The 21,526-nt window shown below is 42.1% G+C and overlaps 1 protein-coding gene across 2 annotated transcripts in view; it reads left to right on the forward strand.

The window, feature by feature from the left end:
- The window catches only part of LOC143765039 (uncharacterized), a 54,656-nt gene extending 35,087 nt beyond the window's left edge, over positions 1-19,569 (forward strand). For both annotated transcript variants that reach the window (XM_077251294.1, XM_077251293.1), the window contains exons 5-6: positions 15,176-15,287; positions 17,371-19,569. In XM_077251294.1, the coding sequence (XP_077107409.1) occupies positions 15,176-15,287; positions 17,371-18,239 (981 nt within the window). In that variant the 3' untranslated portion in view covers positions 18,240-19,569. The remainder of the gene's footprint in view (positions 1-15,175; positions 15,288-17,370) is intronic.
- The last annotated feature ends 1,957 nt before the right edge of the window (positions 19,570-21,526 follow it).

Raw genomic sequence — 21,526 nt, forward strand, 5'->3', positions numbered from 1 at the left:
CTGTCTGCTTTATATGACAGCTGGAGAAGCTTTTTTTTTTCGATCAGAGAAAAACTGATGAAACTCTGACCAGTATCTGATGAAAATCATTGATGAAACGCAGTCTGTTTTTTTTCTCCTATATGAAAAAAATTGATATCTGAATGAGCCCTAACTCTGGGGATATGCTGCTGCAGCTGACAGCTCTGATAAGCACAGTACCCAGAGGAGACAGGTGCTGACACTTTCACTGCCAGCATCTGTACTCCAAATGAGTATGTTCTGATATCAGTGCATCAAAAGGCAGGCAAATAAACTGGGGAGAAGGCGTTTGGAAGCCATTTTCAAGCTTTTTTTTGTAAAGGAATGAAGACCAATCCTCTAATAACAATTTGCTAAGTTTTATACAGTTCCTTCATGGACAAATTTATATATAAAACGATGGTAGTTCAGTTTCTCTTTAACCCCTTTTCGACATCGGACGTAATAGTACGCCAATGTCGGACACCATCCCTTTTATGTGGGCTCCGGCAGTGAGTGACTTTCTCTATCTAATTCAATTATCTCTGATAGCTGCCATTTCACCACTTAGATGCAGATGTCATCTGCTGCAATGTCATTTACAGGCGGCTTGTAAGTGGTTTTATCTTGAAAGGAGTGCATTTTCTTGCACATCGCACCCCTTAGCTAAAAATCCAAAAATTAAAAACAATAAGCAAATTTAGTACCCCCACAGCTGTAAGTTATTTATCGTATTTTTCCGACTATAAGACGCACTTTTTCCCCAAAAAAATTGTGAGGAAAATGTGGGGTGCCTCTTATAGATGGAATGCAGGCTTACCGGCAGTGTGGCGGCGGCAGAGGTTCGGGGATGATGAGGCGCGGTGAGCGGTATGGCGTGAGCAGGGTCCCTTCCACAGGTGAGGTGACGCAGCAGCCCGGTATCCAAGGAGAGCAGCAGAGCTGGGTGAGTCACGGCTTTCTCGGTGGTGGCGGCCATCTTCCTGAGGCCGCACGTGCGCAGATTGAGATCGCGGCGGCCATCTTCCTGAAGCCGAGTTCGCAGATTGAGATCTCGGCTTCAGGAAAATGGCAGCCGCGATCTCCATCTGCGCACGCGCGGCCTCCCGCGGCCATTTTCCTGAAGCCCTGGGAAGTAGAGTACTCAATCTGCGCACGCGCGGCCTCAGGAAGATGGCCGCCACCACCGAGAAACTGGTGATTAACACAGCTCTGCTGCTCACCTTGGATACCGGGCCGTGGTGTCACCTAACCTGAGGAAGTGACCGCACATCTGCAGCCGCCACAGCACTGCCGCAACCCCCCCATAGACACCAGGCCATGGCGTCGCCCACCTAAGCAGGAAGGGACCCTGCTCAGGTGCACGCCGTACCGCCCATCGCGCCTCAGCATCACCGCACCTCTGCTGACACCATGCCTCCTGTGACCCTGCTCTGCCACCGCCTGCCCTCAGGTAAGATATCTTAAATTTGGACAATAAGATGATGCATAAGACGGAACCCCATCTTATAAAAAATCTTTTTTTCTGCAATTTTCACCCCAAATTTGGGGTGCGTCTTATGGTACGGTGCGTCTTATAGTCCGAAAAATACGGTAACCCATACAGTAAACTCTAGGGCAAAAAAGGACAGAATTGCATTTTTTTTCAGTCACCCCGCCATCTCCTAAAATCTCTATATACTGATTAGTTATTAAAAGGTGGTAAATATCTCCAAATTTAATAATAAAAACTACAGTGTAATGCTTCTTTTCATGGAGAGTGCCAAGCCAGAATAAGGAGACTTATAGGCCATGATATGCTCCCCTGGGAATTTAAATATGCAAATTGTATCTTCAGAGAATAAGAGGACTGGAAGCATTTCTAAAAGCCAAGATCAACTCTTTAACCCCTTCACCCACCAAACCTGCTTTCACTTTCATGACCAAGCCAAATTTTACATTTCTGACCAGTGTCACTTTATGAGATAATAATTCTGGAAACCTTCAATGAATCCCACTAATTCTGAGACTGTTTTTTCGTGACATATTGTACTTCATGGTAGTGGTAACATTTCTTCGATATGACTTGCGTTTATTTGTGAAGAAAACTGAATTCTTATGCCCTTAAATCGGAGAGTCATGTCACACAAATTAGTTAATAAATAACATTTCCCACATGTCTACATTACATTAGCACAATTTTTTAAACATTTTTTTTGTTAGTAAGTTATAAGGGTTAAAAGTATTTTTAGTGAACACATTACATTTGAAGTGACTTTGAGTGGTCTAAATGACAGAAAATACCCAAAAGTGTGCTCAAAATATCACAATGGCAGAGCCCTTGAGTGCCAGAACAGAAACCCTACATATGTAAACTCATTTTACAAACTACACTCCCTAATGAATTCATCTAGGGGTGCAGTGATCATATTGACTCGACAGGTGCCTCACAGAATTTTATACCGTGGAGCAGTGAAGAAATAAATTACATTTTTAACCACTAAAATGTTGTTTTAGCCTCAAGTTTTTAATTTTTCTGAGGGGTAATATGAGAAATTTTTCCAGAAAACTGAGGTCCATTTTTTCCTGAGTGCACTAATACCCTACATGTAAATCAAGAAATACTTTTCAAGCACAGTGCAAAGCTCAAAAGGGAAAGCGTGCAATTTTATAGTGCAGAATTTACTGTTATGGTTTGCGGGGTGCCATGACCCACTGAGAGAGTCCCATTGTGCATTGAAGAAAAAAATTACATTTTAACCACCAAAATTTTCCAGATTTTACATTTGTACGTTTTCTCGGTATGCTTCATGTTTTATTTTGCTTTTCCTCTGAACTCATGTATGGAGAAGTTAGCTGATCGGATGCTCTTCATGGTTTTAGCTCTGCTAGCAGTTTCAGTTTTTTTCTGTGTTGTGATTCAGCACAAACTTGCTCCCTCCCTCCTGCCCTGTTTATAGACTGTGAAGCATCATGATGTGAAACATTTACAGAACTGTACCATGAGAAATGCCTGAGATTGAAAGTTCAGAGTAAAGCTATCTATATACTACAAACTTTTCATTTGTTATCATCTGTACTATTGATTTATGCAAAGTTTGTTTTATTTCTATCCAAAATTATACAATTCCCTATTTTTGTAGGAATTACAATATACCTTTTTTATAGGGCAAAATTATTTTGAGAGCAAATTAATATGATTACAAAATGCCTAAGAAGCATCCAATGAAGTCAGCTGTATTTCAGTACTTCACATTAACTCAAGATAACAAAATATTTTGCGTGTCAGTGTATGACAGATGAAAACAAATGCTGTGATCTCAAAATCAGTGCATACTCAGACAGTGATAAAAATGCTCCTACGAGAACTTCCAATCTAAAAAGACATTTACAACGCTTACACCCAGAAGTTTTCAAAGCTGCGACTCAGGCTGGAGTCACACTGACGTATTTCTCGTGGGATCATCGCATCGCACTGCACGGACTGGCCGGCACCTCTCCTGACCCGAGCATGACAGCATGATGGATTACTATGCAGCTGTCAAGCTCAGGTCAGGAGATCCATCAGCCAGTACATGCTTTACGATGCGATTCTCGCACGAGAAATATGGCAGTGTGACTCCAGCCTCAGAAAGATCACAGCAACGCCAAGAAACCAATGCCCAGCACTTCCCGCCATGCTGTTGGAAAAATGTGATTTTTTTTTTTTAATTTTCATGTCTCAGTGTTATAAACTTCTGTAAAGCACCTGGGGGTTCAAGGTGCTCACCACACATCTAGATAAGATCCCTGAGGGGTCTAGTTTCCAAAATTATGTCATTTGTAGGTGGTTTCCACTGTTTAGGCACATCAGGGGCTTTCCAAACGCAACATGGTGTTCGCTAATTATTCCATCAAATTTTTAATTAATTAAAGTCAAATGGTGCTCCTTCCCTTCCAAGCCCTGCTGTGCACCCAAACAGTACCCCCCCATATGGGGTATCTGCGTACTCAGGAGAAATTGCACAACAAATTGTATGGTGCAATTTCTCCTGTTATCCTTAAAAAAATGCAAAGTTTGGGGCTAAATAAAATTTTGTGCTGAAAATGTGATTTTTCTACTTTCACGGCTCAACATTATAAACTTCTGTGAAGTACCTTGGGGATTCAAGGTGCTCACCATACATCTACATAAGTTCCCTGAGGGGTCTAGTTTCCAAAATGGTGTGAATTGTGGGGGGTTTCCACTGTTTAGGCACATCAGGGGTTCTCCGAATGCGACATTGTGTCCGCCAATTGTTTTTTCTTTTAAAAATTTTTTCCTGTGAAGCACCTGAAGGGTTAATAAACTTCTTGAATGTGGTTTTGAGCATTTTGAGGGGCTCTCCAAATGTGACATGGCAGCCACTAATTTTTCCAGCGAATTTTACATTCAAAAAGCCAAGCTGTGCTCCTTCCCTTCCGAGCCCTGCCGAGTGCCCAAAAAGTGGATTTCCCCCCCATATATGGTATTGGCATGCTCAGGAGAAATTGCACAACAAATTTTGGGGTCCATTTTTTCCTGTTACCCTTGCGTAAAGAAAAAAAAATGGGTTTAAAGTAAAAAATTTTAAGCAAAAAGTTAAATGTTCATTTTTTTCCTTCCACATTCCAAAAAATCCTGTGACACATCTGAAGAGTTAATAAACTTCTTAGGCCGGCGTCACACTCGGCGTAAGACAATACGGTCCGTTTTTTACGGCCGTAATACGGTGAAATGTTCCCAAAATAGTGATCCGTAGGCAGGGTGTGTCAGCGTATTTTGCGCATGTAATGTTGCGTATGCAATCCGTATTCCTACCGTAATGCGTATTTTTCACGCAACCTTCCAAAATGGACATTTAACGGTTTTTGAGGCTGTAATTGATTTAAATCAGCCTCAGAACCCCTATTTAAGGCCTCGACAACAGGTGGCACCCTCCCACATGTCCATTTTGTGTTTGTGCATTTGTTGGTGCATTCTCTCAATCTTTGCAGCATGTCTGACCTCCTCCACTTCACCCCAACGCAGCGGGTTTTGTATAACTGGCTCTTGTCACGTCGCTTTGGCCATCCCTATCCAGTTATTGCTGATCCGCGAAGGAGGAGAACAAGAATGTGGGTGCATCCTCTTCTAATGAAACGCATCACTAAAGGCCATTTCAAGAGGCTCTATACAGCTCTGCGGCAACATCCCGATAAATTCTATCTATACTGTCGTATGACTATCACCACATTTGATAGATTGTTGGAGATTTTACGTCCTGGTATAACATATCAGGACACAAGGCTGCGCAAAGCCATATCCGCAGAGGAGCGTCTTCTACTAACCTTACGGTATGTATTACATATTTACCATACTCACATACTGTTTAGTTTTTCTTTATAATCTTTTTTTTTTTAACATTTAGTTACAGGTAGATGTGGACAGTAGGTCACAAACATATATCTAAGCTTTAAACTAAGTTAAGAGTCAAGTTGCTTTTTATTTGTTTGGGTTTTGAAGCCCTTATCCTGCTCTACATGAAATAACACAAAATTGGGCCTAGTAAGGTTTTGTGTGTACTGGTTTAACCTAACTTATTTTTGGTGTTTCTTTCTTTTTTCAGGTTCCTGACAACAGGCTTGTCATATGCGGGACTTCATCTGGAGTTTTTAATAGGCCGCTCAACAATTTCGGGCATTGTCCGTTTAACCTGTCGCCAAATATGGGAGAAAATGAAAGACATTGTTATGCCTGAGCCAAAGCAGGCTGATTGGATACAAATAGCCCGTGGTTACCAGCAAAATTGTGACTTCCCTAACTGCATTGGAGCCGTGGATGGGAAACATATCAGGGTACGTAAGCCGCCGAACTCAGGCTCCCAATTCTATAATTATAAGCAGTTTTTCTCTGTAGTTCTGTTAGCTGTAGTTGACAGTAACTACAGGTTTATAATTGTAGACATTGGGGCCTATGGGCGAACTGGAGACTCTAGGGTCTTCAATTCGTCCATTATGGGTCGGCGGCTACGTGACAACCTGTTAGATCTCCCACCGCCACAACAACTCCCAGGCTCCAGTGCAGAAGCCGTGCCTTTTGTTTTTGTTGGAGATGAGGCCTTCCAACTTACCCGACATGTTATGAGGCCTTATCCACGGCGCAACCTTGACCACCGGAGGAAAATCTTTAATTTACGGCTTTCTCGGGCGCGGAGACTGGTGGAGTGTGCCTTTGGGATTCTGGAGGCCAAATGGCGTGTCCTCCAGTCTTCCATTCAGCTCAGTGAAACTTCAGTGAACGAAGTGATCAAAGCGTGTGTAATTTTGCATAATTACACCCGCATACATGATTGCTCATCAGATGCTAGTGGTGAACACATGTTGAGCAATGTGATTAGGCCTACACCACATGGCCCTCCTACGCGCCGTCCCCTTTCTGGCATTAAAGTAAGGGATGTTTTCACAAATTATTTTGTCTCTCCTCCTGGTGCCACTCCCTAGCAAGATTATGCTGTGTCTCAGTTGTGATGACATTTTTTTGCCCTTATCTTTCTTTAATACAATGTATTATGCCATTTTCAAAGGTAACGTGTGTGTCTGATGTCCTTAAGTACCATTTTTGTAGCAGACCATATGTGTGGGGTGTTGAAATGATTAGTCCACAAATATTTTTTGGTTTTTGTTTTCTTTTTTTCAAAAAAATGAGTAAACCTTTTTAGGCCAACTTGCCACCATGTTTTTTTGGGACATGGTTTTTGTGGTGAAACAACAAACACAAAAAGAAAAAACTACAACAGCCATGGGTTGGCTTAACATATACAGGTCCTTCTCAAAAAATTAGCATATAGTGTTAAATTTCATTATTTACCATAATGTAATGATTACAATTAAACTTTCATATATTATAGATTCATTATCCACCAACTGAAATTTGTCAGGTCTTTTATTGTTTTAATACTGATGATTTTGGCATACAACTCCTGATAACCCAAAAAACCTGTCTCAATAAATTAGCATATTTCACCCGTCCAATCAAATAAAAGTGTTTTTTAATAACAAACAAAAAAAACCATCAAATAATAATGTTCAGTTATGCACTCAATACTTGGTCGGGAATCCTTTGGCAGAAATGACTGCTTCAATGCGGCGTGGCATGGAGGCAATCGGCCTGTGACACTGCTGAGATGTTATGGAGGCCCAGGATGCTTCAATAGCGGCCTTAAGCTCATCCAGAGTGTTGGGTCTTGCGTCTCTCAACTTTCTCTTCACAATATCCCACAGATTCTCTATGGGGTTCAGGTCAGGAGAGTTGGCAGGCCAATTGAGCACAGTAATACCATGGTCAGTAAACCATTTACCAGTGGTTTTGGCACTGTGAGCAGGTGCCAGGTCGTGCTGAAAAATGAAATCTTCATCTCCATAAAGCATTTCAGCCGATGGAAGCATGAAGTGCTCCAAAATCTCCTGATAGCTAGCTGCATTGACCCTGCCCTTGATGAAACACAGTGGACCAACACCAGCAGCTGACATGGCACCCCACACCATCACTGACTGTGGGTACTTGACACTGGACTTCAGGCATTTTGGCATTTCCTTCTCCCCAGTCTTCCTCCAGACTCTGGCACCTTGATTTCCGAATGACATGCAAAATTTGCTTTCATCAGAAAAAAGTACTTGGGACCACTTAGCAACAGTCCAGTGCTGCTTCTCTGTAGCCCAGGTCAGGCGCTTCTGCCGCTGTTTATGGTTCAAAAGTGGCTTTACCTGGGGAATGCGGCACCTGTAGCCCATTTCCTGCACACGCCTGTGCACGGTGGCTCTGGATGTTTCCACACCAGACTCAGTCCACTGCTTCTTCAGGTTCCCCAAGGTCTGGAATCGGTCCTTCTCCACAATCTTCCTCAGGGTCCGGTCACCTCTTCTCGTTGTACAGCGTTTTCTGCCACATTGTTTCCTTCCAACAGACTTACCATTGAGGTGCCTTGATACAGCACTCTGGGAACAGCCTATTTGTTGAGAAATTTCTTTCTGGGTCTTACCCTCTTGCTTGAGGGTGTCAATGATGGCCTTCTTGACATCTGTCAGGTCGCTAGTCTTACCCATGATGGGGGTTTTGAGTAATGAACCAGGCAGGGAGTTTTTAAAAGCCTCAGGTATCTTTTGCATGTGTTTAGAGATAATTAGTTGATTCAGAAGATTAGGGTAATAGGTCGTTTAGAGAACCTTTTCTTGATATGCTAATTTATTGAGACAGGTTTTTTGGGTTATCAGGAGTTGTATGCCAAAATCATCAGTATTAAAACAATAAAAGACCTGACAAATTTCAGTTGGTGGATAATGAATCTATAATATATGAAAGTTTAATTGTAATCATTACATTATGGTAAATAATGAAATTTAACACTATATGCTAATTTTTTGAGAAGGACCTGTATGGTCCTCATACAAAAGCCACACCAAATTACAGATCCCTGTAAGTAGGCGGGGGAGAGAGCGGCAGCTCGGGGTCCTGTTCAGGGGACCTTGGCTGCGCCAATTGTCCTTGAGCCTGTGAGGAGGCAGTTGGTTGCGGAGCGGAACTCTGCCCTTGTCCATATTGGGCATTAGGTTGTTGGCCATAAATAAATTCGCGCTGCAACTCCTGCTGACGCAGATATTGGTTGTAGTCATACCCCATCCCAAAATGGCCATGTTGTCCAAACCCAGGTTGGGACCAGCCTACATCACTGGGTCTGGAAAAGTGGCCATATTGGGAATGGGGGTTGTAGGCGGCCATTTGTTGCAGTGCAGGCCTTTGCATAATTTGAGGTGGGATGGGCTGAGATGGAGGCCTACGTGGAGTAGGTGGTGCAAATCCTGATTGATCCTGCCCCTGATGAGGAAATGGAAGGCGCAAAAGGTTTGAGGCAGAAAGCTGCCTGATCTCAATGAATTCAAATACCTCATAGGGGTTATTTGGAGGGGTGCTTAAATCAATCAGGATTTGCATGCACCCTCTCACACGTAGCCTCACCTCACGGGGAAGGGGACGAAGGTAGCGGGCAAGGCTGCGAGCAAAGGCCTCCTCACCATCATCTGTAGCTGCCCTGGACAAATAATTAAGGACACCTGCGTCCACATCCCTCCTTGTCGCTTGCACCTCTCTCCTTCGGCGCCCTCTGGGTAAAGGCACAGCTGCCTGTGGGGATGCGACCGGTGGGCCAGTAGGACTGCTGCTCAGGCCTTGCTCCTCCTGGCTTGCATGGTCATGTGCTGCTGAGGGTGGTGGGTCTTGATCTTGGCCACTTGGTGCTGGGTCTTGGGATGCAGGAGCATTTTGTCTTGGATTGATAGGGGGATCATATGAAGAAGATGGGCCTGCCACCTCTTCATCCACACCAACCGGATCAATTAATGCTTCCGATTCAGACCCGGTCTCCCTCTCTGTGAGGTTGGAGTGTGTTCTGTCAATAAACAATAAAGAAAACAGGAAAGCGGTAAATATTTCACACACATTATTTTCAAAAACATCTGTGACCTCATGTCAGTTAAGATATTTCATAAAAAAGACAGAGCAGCAAGAGCTATCATGCCAAAAACCCATGCTATATGCAATTCACACAGTGTGATACAAGATTTATTCAGTGAGAAACACAACCTGATGAAAATTAAACCACAACACATCATACTGTCGCATACCATTTAAAAGACACACAAACAGAGTGAAGACCCACCTCTTACAACAATCACATAAAATGCAGTAACCACATAGGTAAAAGAAAAAAAGGATGACCAGCTGGCCCCACGCCTACTGTATTGTCACCCATCCCTTGTTGGAGCTTGTGAGGCTTGGCGGACAGGGTCCTCTCTCATCCTGGCCCATATTTTGGCAATTATTGTTAGCCATTTTGCTTTAGCATATCTTTACCACTCCTTACAAACAAAGTGCCATGGAATAACCGTAAAACCAAAAAATATAAAAAAAAAAGGCCTAAAGTGTGGTGTGGTTTTGACTTACGGCCTTAAATCCATACTGCCATCCAAAAACGACAGACGGTCATAGTAGATGTATTTTCTTTTTTTGGTGGTGCTGCTGACCCACTTCTTGCACGCATCTGACGTTCCCGCCGGTACTGGTCCCGGATGCTGCGCCATCTTCTCATAACATCATCCACTGCAATGACATGGTCCAACATTTTGTTATTACCAAGCCCTCATTCTGCACATTGCTTAAAACAGTTGTCATTGATCTCCAAACAATCTTAGTATTATTTGTTTAGATAGCACCATAAAATACATGGTGCTGTACATGTGAAAGGGGTTACATACAGGGTTCTACATCTCTTTTACAGTAAACAGGTTTACAGTGACAGACTGGTACTGAGGGGAGAGGACCCTGTCCTTGCAGAGTTACATTTCTGGAGTTTTTAAAGACGAAACGTCAAAAGCATTATGAAAATCTGATCCTAAAGTAATACCTCAATTATGACTAAACAAGGATGGGGAAGCATTTGGGTAGGAGACATAATGTGAAGACATTATTGTACTTACAGAGTTGGGTCTGCTCCGCAGGTGGCCTTTGGCCATAGTCAGGGAATAAGATCCCACATATCGCACGCCATGCTGCCTCTTTCCTGGCCCTGTTAGAATAATTTGCATCCCGCTGGTCCCAGATTTCTGGCCTTTCTTGGACCAGGATGAGGAGCATATCCACGTTGATAATGGTGGCCATGCTGCTTGGAACTCCGTGGAGGCGAGAACCAGACTTCCTGGATGTGTGTGGGGCGTTTTCAGCTAATTAGCATGTCTGAGATTGAAGATTGAGTGTTTGTCCCAATTCCTTGCACCTGGCGATGTCTGGAGATGTCTGGCGTATTTCTCGCAAGTCACACTGCTGGTCCGTGTGTAATCCGTATTTTTCTCGCCTCCATAGACTTTCATTGGCGATTTATTTGCGCAATACGGTGACAAACGCAGCATGCTGCGATTTTGTACGGCCGTAGAGGACCGTATAATACGGATCAGTAAAATACGGCTGATAGGGAATCATTGGGCCGTGTGTTATGCGTATTTTACGGATGTATTTTCTGCGCTCATACGTCCGGATAACTCGCCAGTGTGACGCCGGCCTTAAATGTGGTTTTGAGCACCTTGAGGGGTGTAGTTTTTAGAATGGTGTCGCTTTTGGGTATTTTCTGCCTTATAGACCCCTTAAAGTCACTACAAGTGTGATGTGGTCCCTAAAAAAAATTGTTTTGTAAATTTTGTTGGAAAAAAAAAAAATTGCTGGTCAACTTTTAATCCTTGTAACTTCCTAATAATTTTTTTTTTTTTATTGTGCTTATGTAAAGTAGACATGTGGGAAATGTTGTTAACTATTTTGTGTGATTATAGCTCTCTGATTTAAGAGCATAAAAATATAAAACAATGAAAATTGCAATTTTTTTTTACCAAATTTCTATATTTTCACAAATAAAGTCATATCAAATAAATTTTACCACTGTCATAAAGTACAATATGCCACACACAAAAAAATCAGAATCACTGGGATCAGTTGAAGCATTCCAGAGTTATTACCACATAAAAGAACACTGGTCAGAATTGAAAAATTTGGACCTTTCATGAAGGTGAAAACACGATTGGCGGTGAAGGGGTTAATAGAAAAATGTTTTCTGAGGGCCTCCTGTACTTGTCTTCCAGGGGGTATTGCAGTCCCTTTTTCTAAATTTTGACGGCTCTTACACTTATTGCATAGCCTTTACCAGTCTAGGAGTCTCACTGTTTTTACATTTGAAAAAAAATGTGTTCTGAGGCTATCCTCTACATGTCTTCCAGGGTATATTGCAATCCCTCCTTTAACTTTTTGCTAGGCTTTGCATTAGGTGCATAGGCTTTAGCAGTGTAGGAATCCAACAGTTTTTAAAATTCCCTCTTTGGACATGAGTCTCGCATTGGTCCTCCGCTTTTGGGCCGATCCGCTGACTCGCTTCCAGTCACTCTTCTCAACTGAACTGCTCTGATCCTCTGCTCTTCACTAGTTACAGTGAATTCGACCTCCGTGCCATCGATGTTTTGGGGTATTTCTTCAATTTTTAAGGCCACGTTCACACGCTGCGGGTTCCTCTGCGGGTTAATCCCGCAGCGGAATTGAAAATCTGCAGGGCAAAACCACTGCGGTTATCCCTGCAGATTTATCGCGGCTTGTTCCGCGGTTTCCGCTGCGGGATTACTGCTGTACTATTGATGCTGCATATGCAGGAATATGCAGCATCAATAGTAATGTAAAAAATAATAAAAATTGGCTATACTCACCGTCTGACATCACGATCTCCCCGGCGCTGCAAGCGGCTGTGCCGACAAGGACCTTCGTGACGTCACGGTCATGTGACCGCGGCGTCATCACGGTCATGTGACCGCGACGTCACCACAGGTCCTGTTCGGCACAGCAACTGAGACCGGACGCCATGGGCAGCGCAGAGAGGTGAGTATAGCATCATTTTTTATTTTTATTCTTTTTTTACACCCAAATATGGTTCCCAGGGCCTGGAGGAGAGTCTCCTCTCCTCCACCCCGGGTACCATCTGCTCATTATCCGCTTAACTTCCCGCAACGTGGGCACAGCCCCATGCGGGAAGTTAGCGGATCAATGCATTTCTATGGGTGCAGAATCGCTGCAATTCTGCACCAAGAAGTGACATGCTCCTTTTTTTCTGCAGAAAATCCCCGCGGATTTTCCACAGAAAAAAAGGATCGTCGGCACAGCGGGTTTTGTTTTCCATTAGGTTACATTGTACTGTAACCTACATGGAAAAAGGATGCGGACCCGCAGCTGCAAAACAGCTGCGGGTCCGCAGCAAAACCCGCAGCGTGTGAACATAGCCTAATACAGCTTTCCACATAGTCTTCACTCAGCACGTCAACAGCTTTTTTTCATTCAAATCAAGTTCCTGCTTTTTCATCACCTTGTTCTTTTTCTTGTTGTCTCGTGTCAGAATCATCTGATGGAAATGAGTGTTCCTTTTGATCACATAAATCTCTTCAACGTGATAGCTGCTTCAGGTGTAGACAGACGTTCACAAAATAAGGCAAAATGTAACTTGGCCCAAGGGGGTAGTATTCCAGATGAGGCCTGACCAAGGAGTATTAGAGGGGGATAATTACTTCATGTGATCTAGACTCTATGCTTCTCTTAATACATCCTAGAACTGTTTACCTTTTTGCTGCTGCATCACACTGTAGACTCATGTGTAGTCTGTTATCTATTAGTATGTCCAAGTCTTTTTCACATGTCCTGTTGTTTAGTTCTATTCCTACCATTCTGTAGATGTAATTTTTGTGTTTCATGCCTAGTTGTAGAATCTTGCATTTCTCCCTGTTAAATACCATTCTATTAGTCGCTGCCTATTGTTCAAGCTTATCTAGATCTTTCTGATTCCTTTCTCTGTCTTCTCTAGTGTTAAGGTACCTTCACATTAAGCGACTTTGCAACGATAACGATAGTGATCCGTGACATTGCAGCGTCCTGGATAGCGATATCGTTGTGTTTGACACGCAGCAGCGATCTGGATCCTGCTGTGATATCGCAGGTCGTTGCTGAAAGTCCAAAACTTTATTTGGTCGTCAGATCGGCGTGTATCGTCGTGTTTGACAGCAAAAGCAACGATGCCAGCAATGTTTTACAATGGTAACCAGGGTAAATATCGGGTTACTAAGCGCAGGGCCACGCTTAGTAACCCGATATTTACCCTGGTTACCATTGTAAATGTTAAAAAAAAACAGTACATACTCACCTTCTGATGTCCGTCAGGTCCCTGGCCGTCTGCTTCCCGCACTGACTGTGAGCTCCGGCCGGCCGTAAAGCACAGCACAGCGGTGACGTCACCGCTGTGCTCTGCTTTTAATTTACGGCCGGCCGGAGCCTACAACCTGCAGTAACCACCGATCAACCAACCGCTGCACAATCAGCTCTATCCTCACCTACTGTATTCTCACCCATCCCTTGTAGATTGTGAGCCTTCGCGGGCAGGGTCCTCACTCCTCCTGTACCAGTTATGACTTGTATTGTTCAAGATTATTGTACTTGTTTTTATTATGTATACCCCTCCTCACTTGTAAAGCGCCATGGAATAAATGGCGCTATAACAATAAATAATAATAATAATAATAATAATAATAAAGTGACGCTGGCCAGGAAGGTGAAAACAGGCTGAGGGGTGAAGGGGTGAAATTCCTAGAGGAGCATTGCATTGCATGGCCTATAAGTTTCCTTGCATTGGCTTGGCACTCTCCACAAGAAAAAATGTTCCCCCTTAGTCAGAGACCTCTCATCCAATAAAAAAAGGGATGGATCATTTTTTTTCTATAGCACCAACGTATTCCGCAGCATTTTACGTTACAGAGTAAAGTTACACAGGCAATAAAGACATTACAGAGTAACACATTATTCAACAGATACCAAGAAGTGTGAGGGCCCTGCTTGTGGGCTTACAATCTATGATGGATGTTCTCCTCAGAACAAATGGCATTGTGGGTTATAGATTGATTTAAACTTAGTGGACTTAGGTCTTTTTTTCAACCTATGTAACCATTTCCAATCTTCTTAGCATTGATGAGAGTCCAACACCCTGAAACATGTGTCTGCAAATGGAGTGTCGGGTTTGGCTTTTAGCCTAAGTCATATGGCAAGGCTCATTAAAGGGTCATATTGACTTTTAGGATTGCTACCCTAATAGTAGGCACTAGAATTGCAGCCCTCTTCCTCTCTGAAGAGGCTATTTTCACAGTAAAACTACAACATGCTGACAAAAAAAATCATCACATCTCCATCAAAGAAGAAATGAAAAGTTATTGACAATAATAACACAAACTATATATTTTATTGAATTATTTGACTAGCACTGTATTCGCACTGACCTGGAGAATTAACTTGTCAAGTCAGTTTTACTGCACAATAAACCCCATAAATATGAGCAGAATTGCTTTTGTTTTCATCTTTTCACCTCACATAAAATGTTATCCATGTTTTTCAGTACAATATGTGTTAAAGTGAATTGTGCCAATTAAAACTACAACACATCCCACAAAGACAAGCCTTCTCATGGAAATGTAGATGGAAAAATAAGTTATGGCTCTTAGGTAAAGGGGAGGAAAGAACAAAAGTGCAAAAGCAAATATTGGCCTAGTCATGAACAGATTACTATTGTCAATAATATGACTTCTTCTGTATTTGGTGACTTAGGCTGAAGATTTGATTCATATTAAAGTTGAGGTTATAGAGGAAGAAGAAGAGACATATTTGATTGACGATTTTCACTGTAAGGAGGAGGATATTCCCGAGAACATCAACCCTGGTGAGTTATAATCTGAAATTATAAAGGGGTCGCATATCATCCAGCACAGATTTCCACCAAGTCTAACATGTCTATGCTTTCTGCCTACATCTGCTATTGAGGGCGAGTAAGAACATCTAATATACATTAATTGGGGGGGGGGGGGTTTGAAACGACTGTCCTCTAATAAATGTAAATAAATATAGTAGGTATAAGGCCATGTGCACACGTTCAGTATTTTTCACGTTTTTTTCGCGTTTTTTCGCTATAAAAACGTGATAAAAACGCGAAAAAACCGCTTACATATGCCTTCTATTATTTACAGTGTATTCCGCATTTCTTGTGCAAATGTTGCATTTTTTTTCGCAAAAAATCGCATCGAGGGAAAAAAAGCAACATGTTCATTAAATTTGCGGAATTGCGGGGATTCCGCACACCTAGGAATGCATTGATCTGCTTACTTCCCGCACGGGGCTGTGCACACCATGCGGGAAGTAAGCAGATTATATGCGGTTGGTACTCAGGGTGGAGGAGAGGAGACTCTCCTCCACGGACTGGGCACCGTATAATTGGTAAAAAAAGAGTTAAAATAAAAAATAGTCATATACTCACCTTCGATGGCCCCGGAGTCTTCCCGCCTCTCAGCGGTGCATGCTGCCGCTTCCGTTCCTATAGATGGTGTGTGTGAAGGACCTGCCATGACGTCGCGGTCTTGTGATTGGTCGCATGACCGCTCATGTGACCGCTCACGTGACCGCGACGTCATCGAAGGTCCTGCACACACCATCTATAGGAACGGACGCCGCTGAGGAGATCGGCTGTCTGCAGGTGAGTATAACCATTTTTTTAATTATTTTTAAACATTCTATCTTTTACTATTGATGCTGCATAGGCTGCATCTATAGTAAAAAGTTGGTCACACTTGTCAAACACTATGTTTGACAAGTGTGACCAACCTGTCAGTCAGTTTTCCAAGCGATGCTACAGATCACTTGGAAAACTTTAGCATTCTGCAAGCTAATTTCGCTTGCAAAATGCTAAAAAAAAGCGAAAAAAACGGGAAAAAAACGCAAAAAAAAAAATATGCGGATTTCTTGCAGAAAATTTCCGGTTTTCTTCAGGAAATTTCTGCAAGAAATCCTGACGTGTGCACATACCCTAAAACTTTGGCTTGCAGTTTAGATAAAACTTTAAGGATTTGTCCTCCTTTAGATGCATTTTTGTTTTAACTTAAAGTATAAAGTATATCGTCCTAAAAAAACATTTTTACTATTGGGTTTCCTTAAAATTTCTGCACCATTTGACTTTTACAGACTTTTTTTTTCCTGTACATTCAACTATGATGTGGTCTTGGTTCTAAATCAACTGAGATGAACGAAAATATCTCAAGGGCTGTCACATTGTAGAAGGATCATCTTTATTCTCATTTGCATAAGGAAAGACTAGAAGCAATGGGATGAAATTGAATGGGAGGAGACACACATTAGATATTAGAAAAAACTTTTTGACATTGTGATCAATGAGTGGAACAGGCTGCCACGAGAGGTGGTGAGTGCTCCTTCAATAGAAGTCTTCAAACAGAGGCTGGACAGACATCTGTCTTAGATGATTTAGTGAATCCTGCTTTGAGCAGGGGGTTGGACCAGATGGCCCAGGAGGTCTCTTCCAACTCTACCATTCTATGATTCTATGAAAAAAAAGACAGCTTAGAGTTACAAGCTTCCCATCAGACCATCATAGTGGGCTTACTAACTGATCCTCCGTTAACTGCAGCCAGAAATGTACTATGTTATATAGAGGATGTAGAAGGCAAATAGCCCAGTAATTTTAATGAAATCAATTTGAAAAACTTAGTTTAAGACCAAAATACATGCATTTAAGTGAACAAAAAATTGTCCCCAAAGGAGAACCACTCTTTTAAGCTGGCTGTACATGACAGGATTAGTTTAGCATCTCCTGTATTTGAGGGCCGGCTGACTCTTTACTGACATAACTGATGTAAAAAAAATGATATATGATTTACCACGGATGTTTTGTACACACAACTCCATAAGACATCTCCACAGAAAACATAGAATGTAAAATGTACTTTTATTTTCAACAGATACACAAACAAGTTGGAGTACACCAAAAGAACGTAAGAAAATGAAAAATCAGAATATTCGAGATTCCTCAAGAGTAGAGCCTGAAATTCAAAGACTACCATCAGATCTTTCGTCTGGGTCCTCCAATCGTGAGCAATGGGATCATGATAATTCACATGGTCTTCCAAATAAAACAAAGACTGGAAAGAAAATACATCCATGTGCTGAGTGTGGCAAGTGTTTTCACAACAGTGCAAATCTGTCCCGACATCTGAGGATACACACCGGTTTAAAGCCATTTTCATGTTCTGAATGTGGCAAATGTTTTACTCACAAATCTATGCTAGATGCTCATCAGAGAATTCACACAGGAGAGAAGCCATTTATGTGTTCTGAATGTGGGCGATCTTTTACCCAAAAATCTCATCTCATTAAGCATCAGGTTATACACACCGGAGAGAAGACATTCTTATGTTCTGAGTGCGGAAAATGTTTTAGGCAGAAATCAGATCTCCTGAAACATCAGAAAGTTCATACAGGGGAAAAGCCATTTCCGTGTTCACAATGTGGGAGGCGTTTTGCAAGTAATTTAGATCTTGTCAACCATCAACGAATGCACACTGGGGAGAAGCCATTTCTGTGCTTTGAGTGTGGGAAATGTTTTACACAAAAATCAGTTCTTATGAATCATATTAAAATCCACACAGGAGAGAGGCCTTTTCAATGTTCTGATTGTGGTAAATGTTTTGCTCAAAAATCCAAGCTTTTGGGTCATCAGAGAACTCATACGGGGGAGAAACCATATTCTTGTTTAGACTGTGGGAAATTTTTTGGATACAAATCGAGTCTTTTAAAACATCATCAAAGAGTTCACACAGTAACAAGGTGAAACATTGTAGCAAGTATACTCAATACTGTGACAAAGGTCTGGATTTAGGAGCCATATGTTCTTGAGAATAGACCCACCAACAATAAGGAATACACTGACTAATTTACTAAAGCTGTCTAACTTTAGAACAAGCAAACAGACAAGTCAATCTGAAAATGTATTTTAAGCTAATCTTGTTAAATTTGATACATTGTTAGACTCTTAATTTTAGGAAGAACAGAGAGAGTAGGATGGAGGGACGCTCCCCAGTGTATTATTGTAGATAATAAATGCAGACAGTGTCCTCATATGGTGCACTATGACTAGGGCACCATTGTAGATATGTCACAAAGATCAATTTCCTCATCCACTTGTCACTCTAAAGGAAAGAATCTCAGTCCCCACAAGGGGAAGTTTGGGATAAACTGATTCACAGGTTAACCCAAAGCCAACTGCAGTGGTTTGTCTTTGAAGAAGTGTGACACTTCAAAATGGGTTGACCAATAAACCACATTTCTGGATTCCTGACTCCTCATCACTCTTCCAGCAGCAGCACAGATTTAACCCATTAAATCCAATTCTTGATATTCTCATAGCCATGGGTATGCAGCAGCCTAAACCTTTTTAGCGGTTATGATCACAAATATAGCAAGTTAAGAACCATTGTACACATTCTATTAATTTTATTTGGATAAGACCTTATTGCACTTTTTGTCCTTCCAGTTCTACATTCTATCATGTACCGGTGAGTACATAGGACTTAATACTTTATTTGGAATCAAGTCTTTTCCAAACTCAAAAATCTTCTTCAGGCATAAGAATACATTTCTGTGAAGCCTCTTTTGTGTCTCCTAATCTTTGTTTCCGACTGGATTGTGCTTGACATAGTTTTATATTTGGTCTCGCATTTATGTATTCTTATGTCTGAGGAAGATTCCTGAGTTTGTAACTGAAACACGTTGCAGTTTTATCCAAATAAACTATTACGAATTTTATATACAAAACACTCTGGCACCCATTGTGGTTGGCTTTGGTTGGACCTGTCTTAATATTCCACAATCTATTAGATGGCTTTCTTGGATCCAACATTGGCGGATGGGATATCCACTTCAGCCATGCCCTTTTCCTGTCAAGTCACACTCCTTTTAGATGTGCCGGCCTACTTGTCAAAAGTGTTTAAAAAAACATGTCTAAAATGCTTAATAAATATGGCGCAAGACAGTTTTTGGTGAAAATTAAGTCAAAATTTCCCTTATTAACTCAATCCCAGTAATTGCAACTGCTTCTATCACAGTCCATTCATATATACATGGGAAGAAAAGAAAGAAATAAAGAATGCGTTTTGGAAAGTAATTGAGTTTGTTTTCTTCATTCATAAGATTTTCTGTGGAGTTGAGACCTTATGCTTCCTTGCTTACCTGACTGTTTCTTGGAACTCTTTTAGACATGAGTGTTTTTTACATACAAAAAAGGTACTGGTGTAATCAGTGCGTTGAGTTTTTTCACATATTTATAAATTACAAAGCTTCTTCTCTCCTGTGCACTGTTAAACAAGCACAGCTAACAGATTACGCACCGATGCCATCCGTGTACTGAACGTGTTTTTCACAGTCCCATAGACTTACCGTATTTTTTGCTTTATAAGACGCACCTGATTATAAGATGCACCCCCAAATTTGGTGAAGAAAAAGAGAAAAAAATAATTTTATGTTAAAAGGTCTGTCTGTCTTATAATGCCAGTGTCAGTCTTACAAATCATATATATGTCCTAGTATCTATATAGCCCCCATCATGGCACATGGCCCCACCTGTGCTGCTGGTACACTGGCACATTGCCCCCTTGTGCTGCTGGCACACTGCCCCCTTGTGCTGCTGGCACCTTCCCCCATCCCATCCTGGATATGGCCCCCCTGGTCACTATATGCCCTCTGCTGGTACGCACATGAATTCCCCCCATCACTGTATGCCCCCTGCTGGCATGCACATGACCCCCCCATCACTATATGCCCCCTGCTGGCATGCACATGGCCCCACCGGTCACTATATGCCCCCTAATGGCAGGCACATGATGAAATAACAAACACTTAACTCACCTTCCGATGATGGCTCCGTGTTCCCAGCTCCTCGGTTGCGCTTCCTGTTTCCCGGGCATCGGATCATGCAACCTGGGCACACAGTGATGACATCACTGTGCTGTGCCGATCACATGATCGGATGTCGGCACAGACATAGGAAGAGCCACGGGGGAACTTGGAGCACGGAGCCATCATCAGAAGGTGAGTTTTAAGTGTTTGTTATTTTATCATGTGTGTGACAGCAGGGGGCATATAGTGACTGGGGGATAAGCACTTTACCTGGTGAGTAACGGGTTGTGGTGAGGGTCTCACACTGGCAAATAAGTGGGATGTTTTTATGATCTTTTATACCACCACATCAATTAGATGCAGAATTAAGTTAAGTTTTCCTTACAGCAGATTCTCTGTCTAAGGAGGCCTCTGGCCGAGAGGGGTGAATCTTTTTGAAGTGGGAGGCTTTGATCCAGGTGGGTTTACACTAAATCTACAAACTACTTTAGGCAGTAACTTCAGAAGTGTCTTGGGCTTTCCTAACTTATACCCATCCTGGAGAGACATACACATATACTCATGCAAATCACAAATTAATAGTTGTATAAAGTCAATCTATAACAGTGCTTTTTAGCAAATATTTCTGAGGAACATTTACACATTTTTTACATTTTATGCAGCACTGACATTTGGTAGCTGTAGCTGAATTGAATCCAGGAGGGTATCAATGATACTATATTAATTCAATCATCCCTCCTTTTTAGCCATGCGTCATACCATGTGTCATAGCAGCCAGGTACGGGAACAGAGTAATAGGAGCCACTGAATCCCCATCAGCATGTCTCCTGTAGGTACTCTGAACCATTCTGAGGGGGAATACCACTCTCCTAAGATCTGTGTTCAGCTACCAATGCAGATGATTGGACATGTGGGAGGATTTTAAGGTAGGAAGCCTGCTGAGCTACATCTTCTACAGCAAGGAGCAGACAAAGCCTATGTTCCCATGGTGTGACTGCAGTTTTATTTGCAAACAGCAAATGTGTTGTCAGTGGTCCTAGGTCTGACCGCAAATCTCTAATGTACTCTGGTCCTGCATCTAATGCTGTCAGAGGGGTTAAGAGTCAGGAGTAGAGTTGAACAAATTTTGCGAAAATTCGGTTCAGATTACGATGGGCAGTGAATATTGAATTTGCAATATTCGCAGAACACAACCAAAAGTCAATGGAAGTTGAAATGACTACA

The sequence above is a fragment of the Ranitomeya variabilis genome, chromosome 4 (assembly GCF_051348905.1).
Source record: "Ranitomeya variabilis isolate aRanVar5 chromosome 4, aRanVar5.hap1, whole genome shotgun sequence".
Lineage (NCBI taxonomy): Eukaryota > Metazoa > Chordata > Amphibia > Anura > Dendrobatidae > Ranitomeya > Ranitomeya variabilis.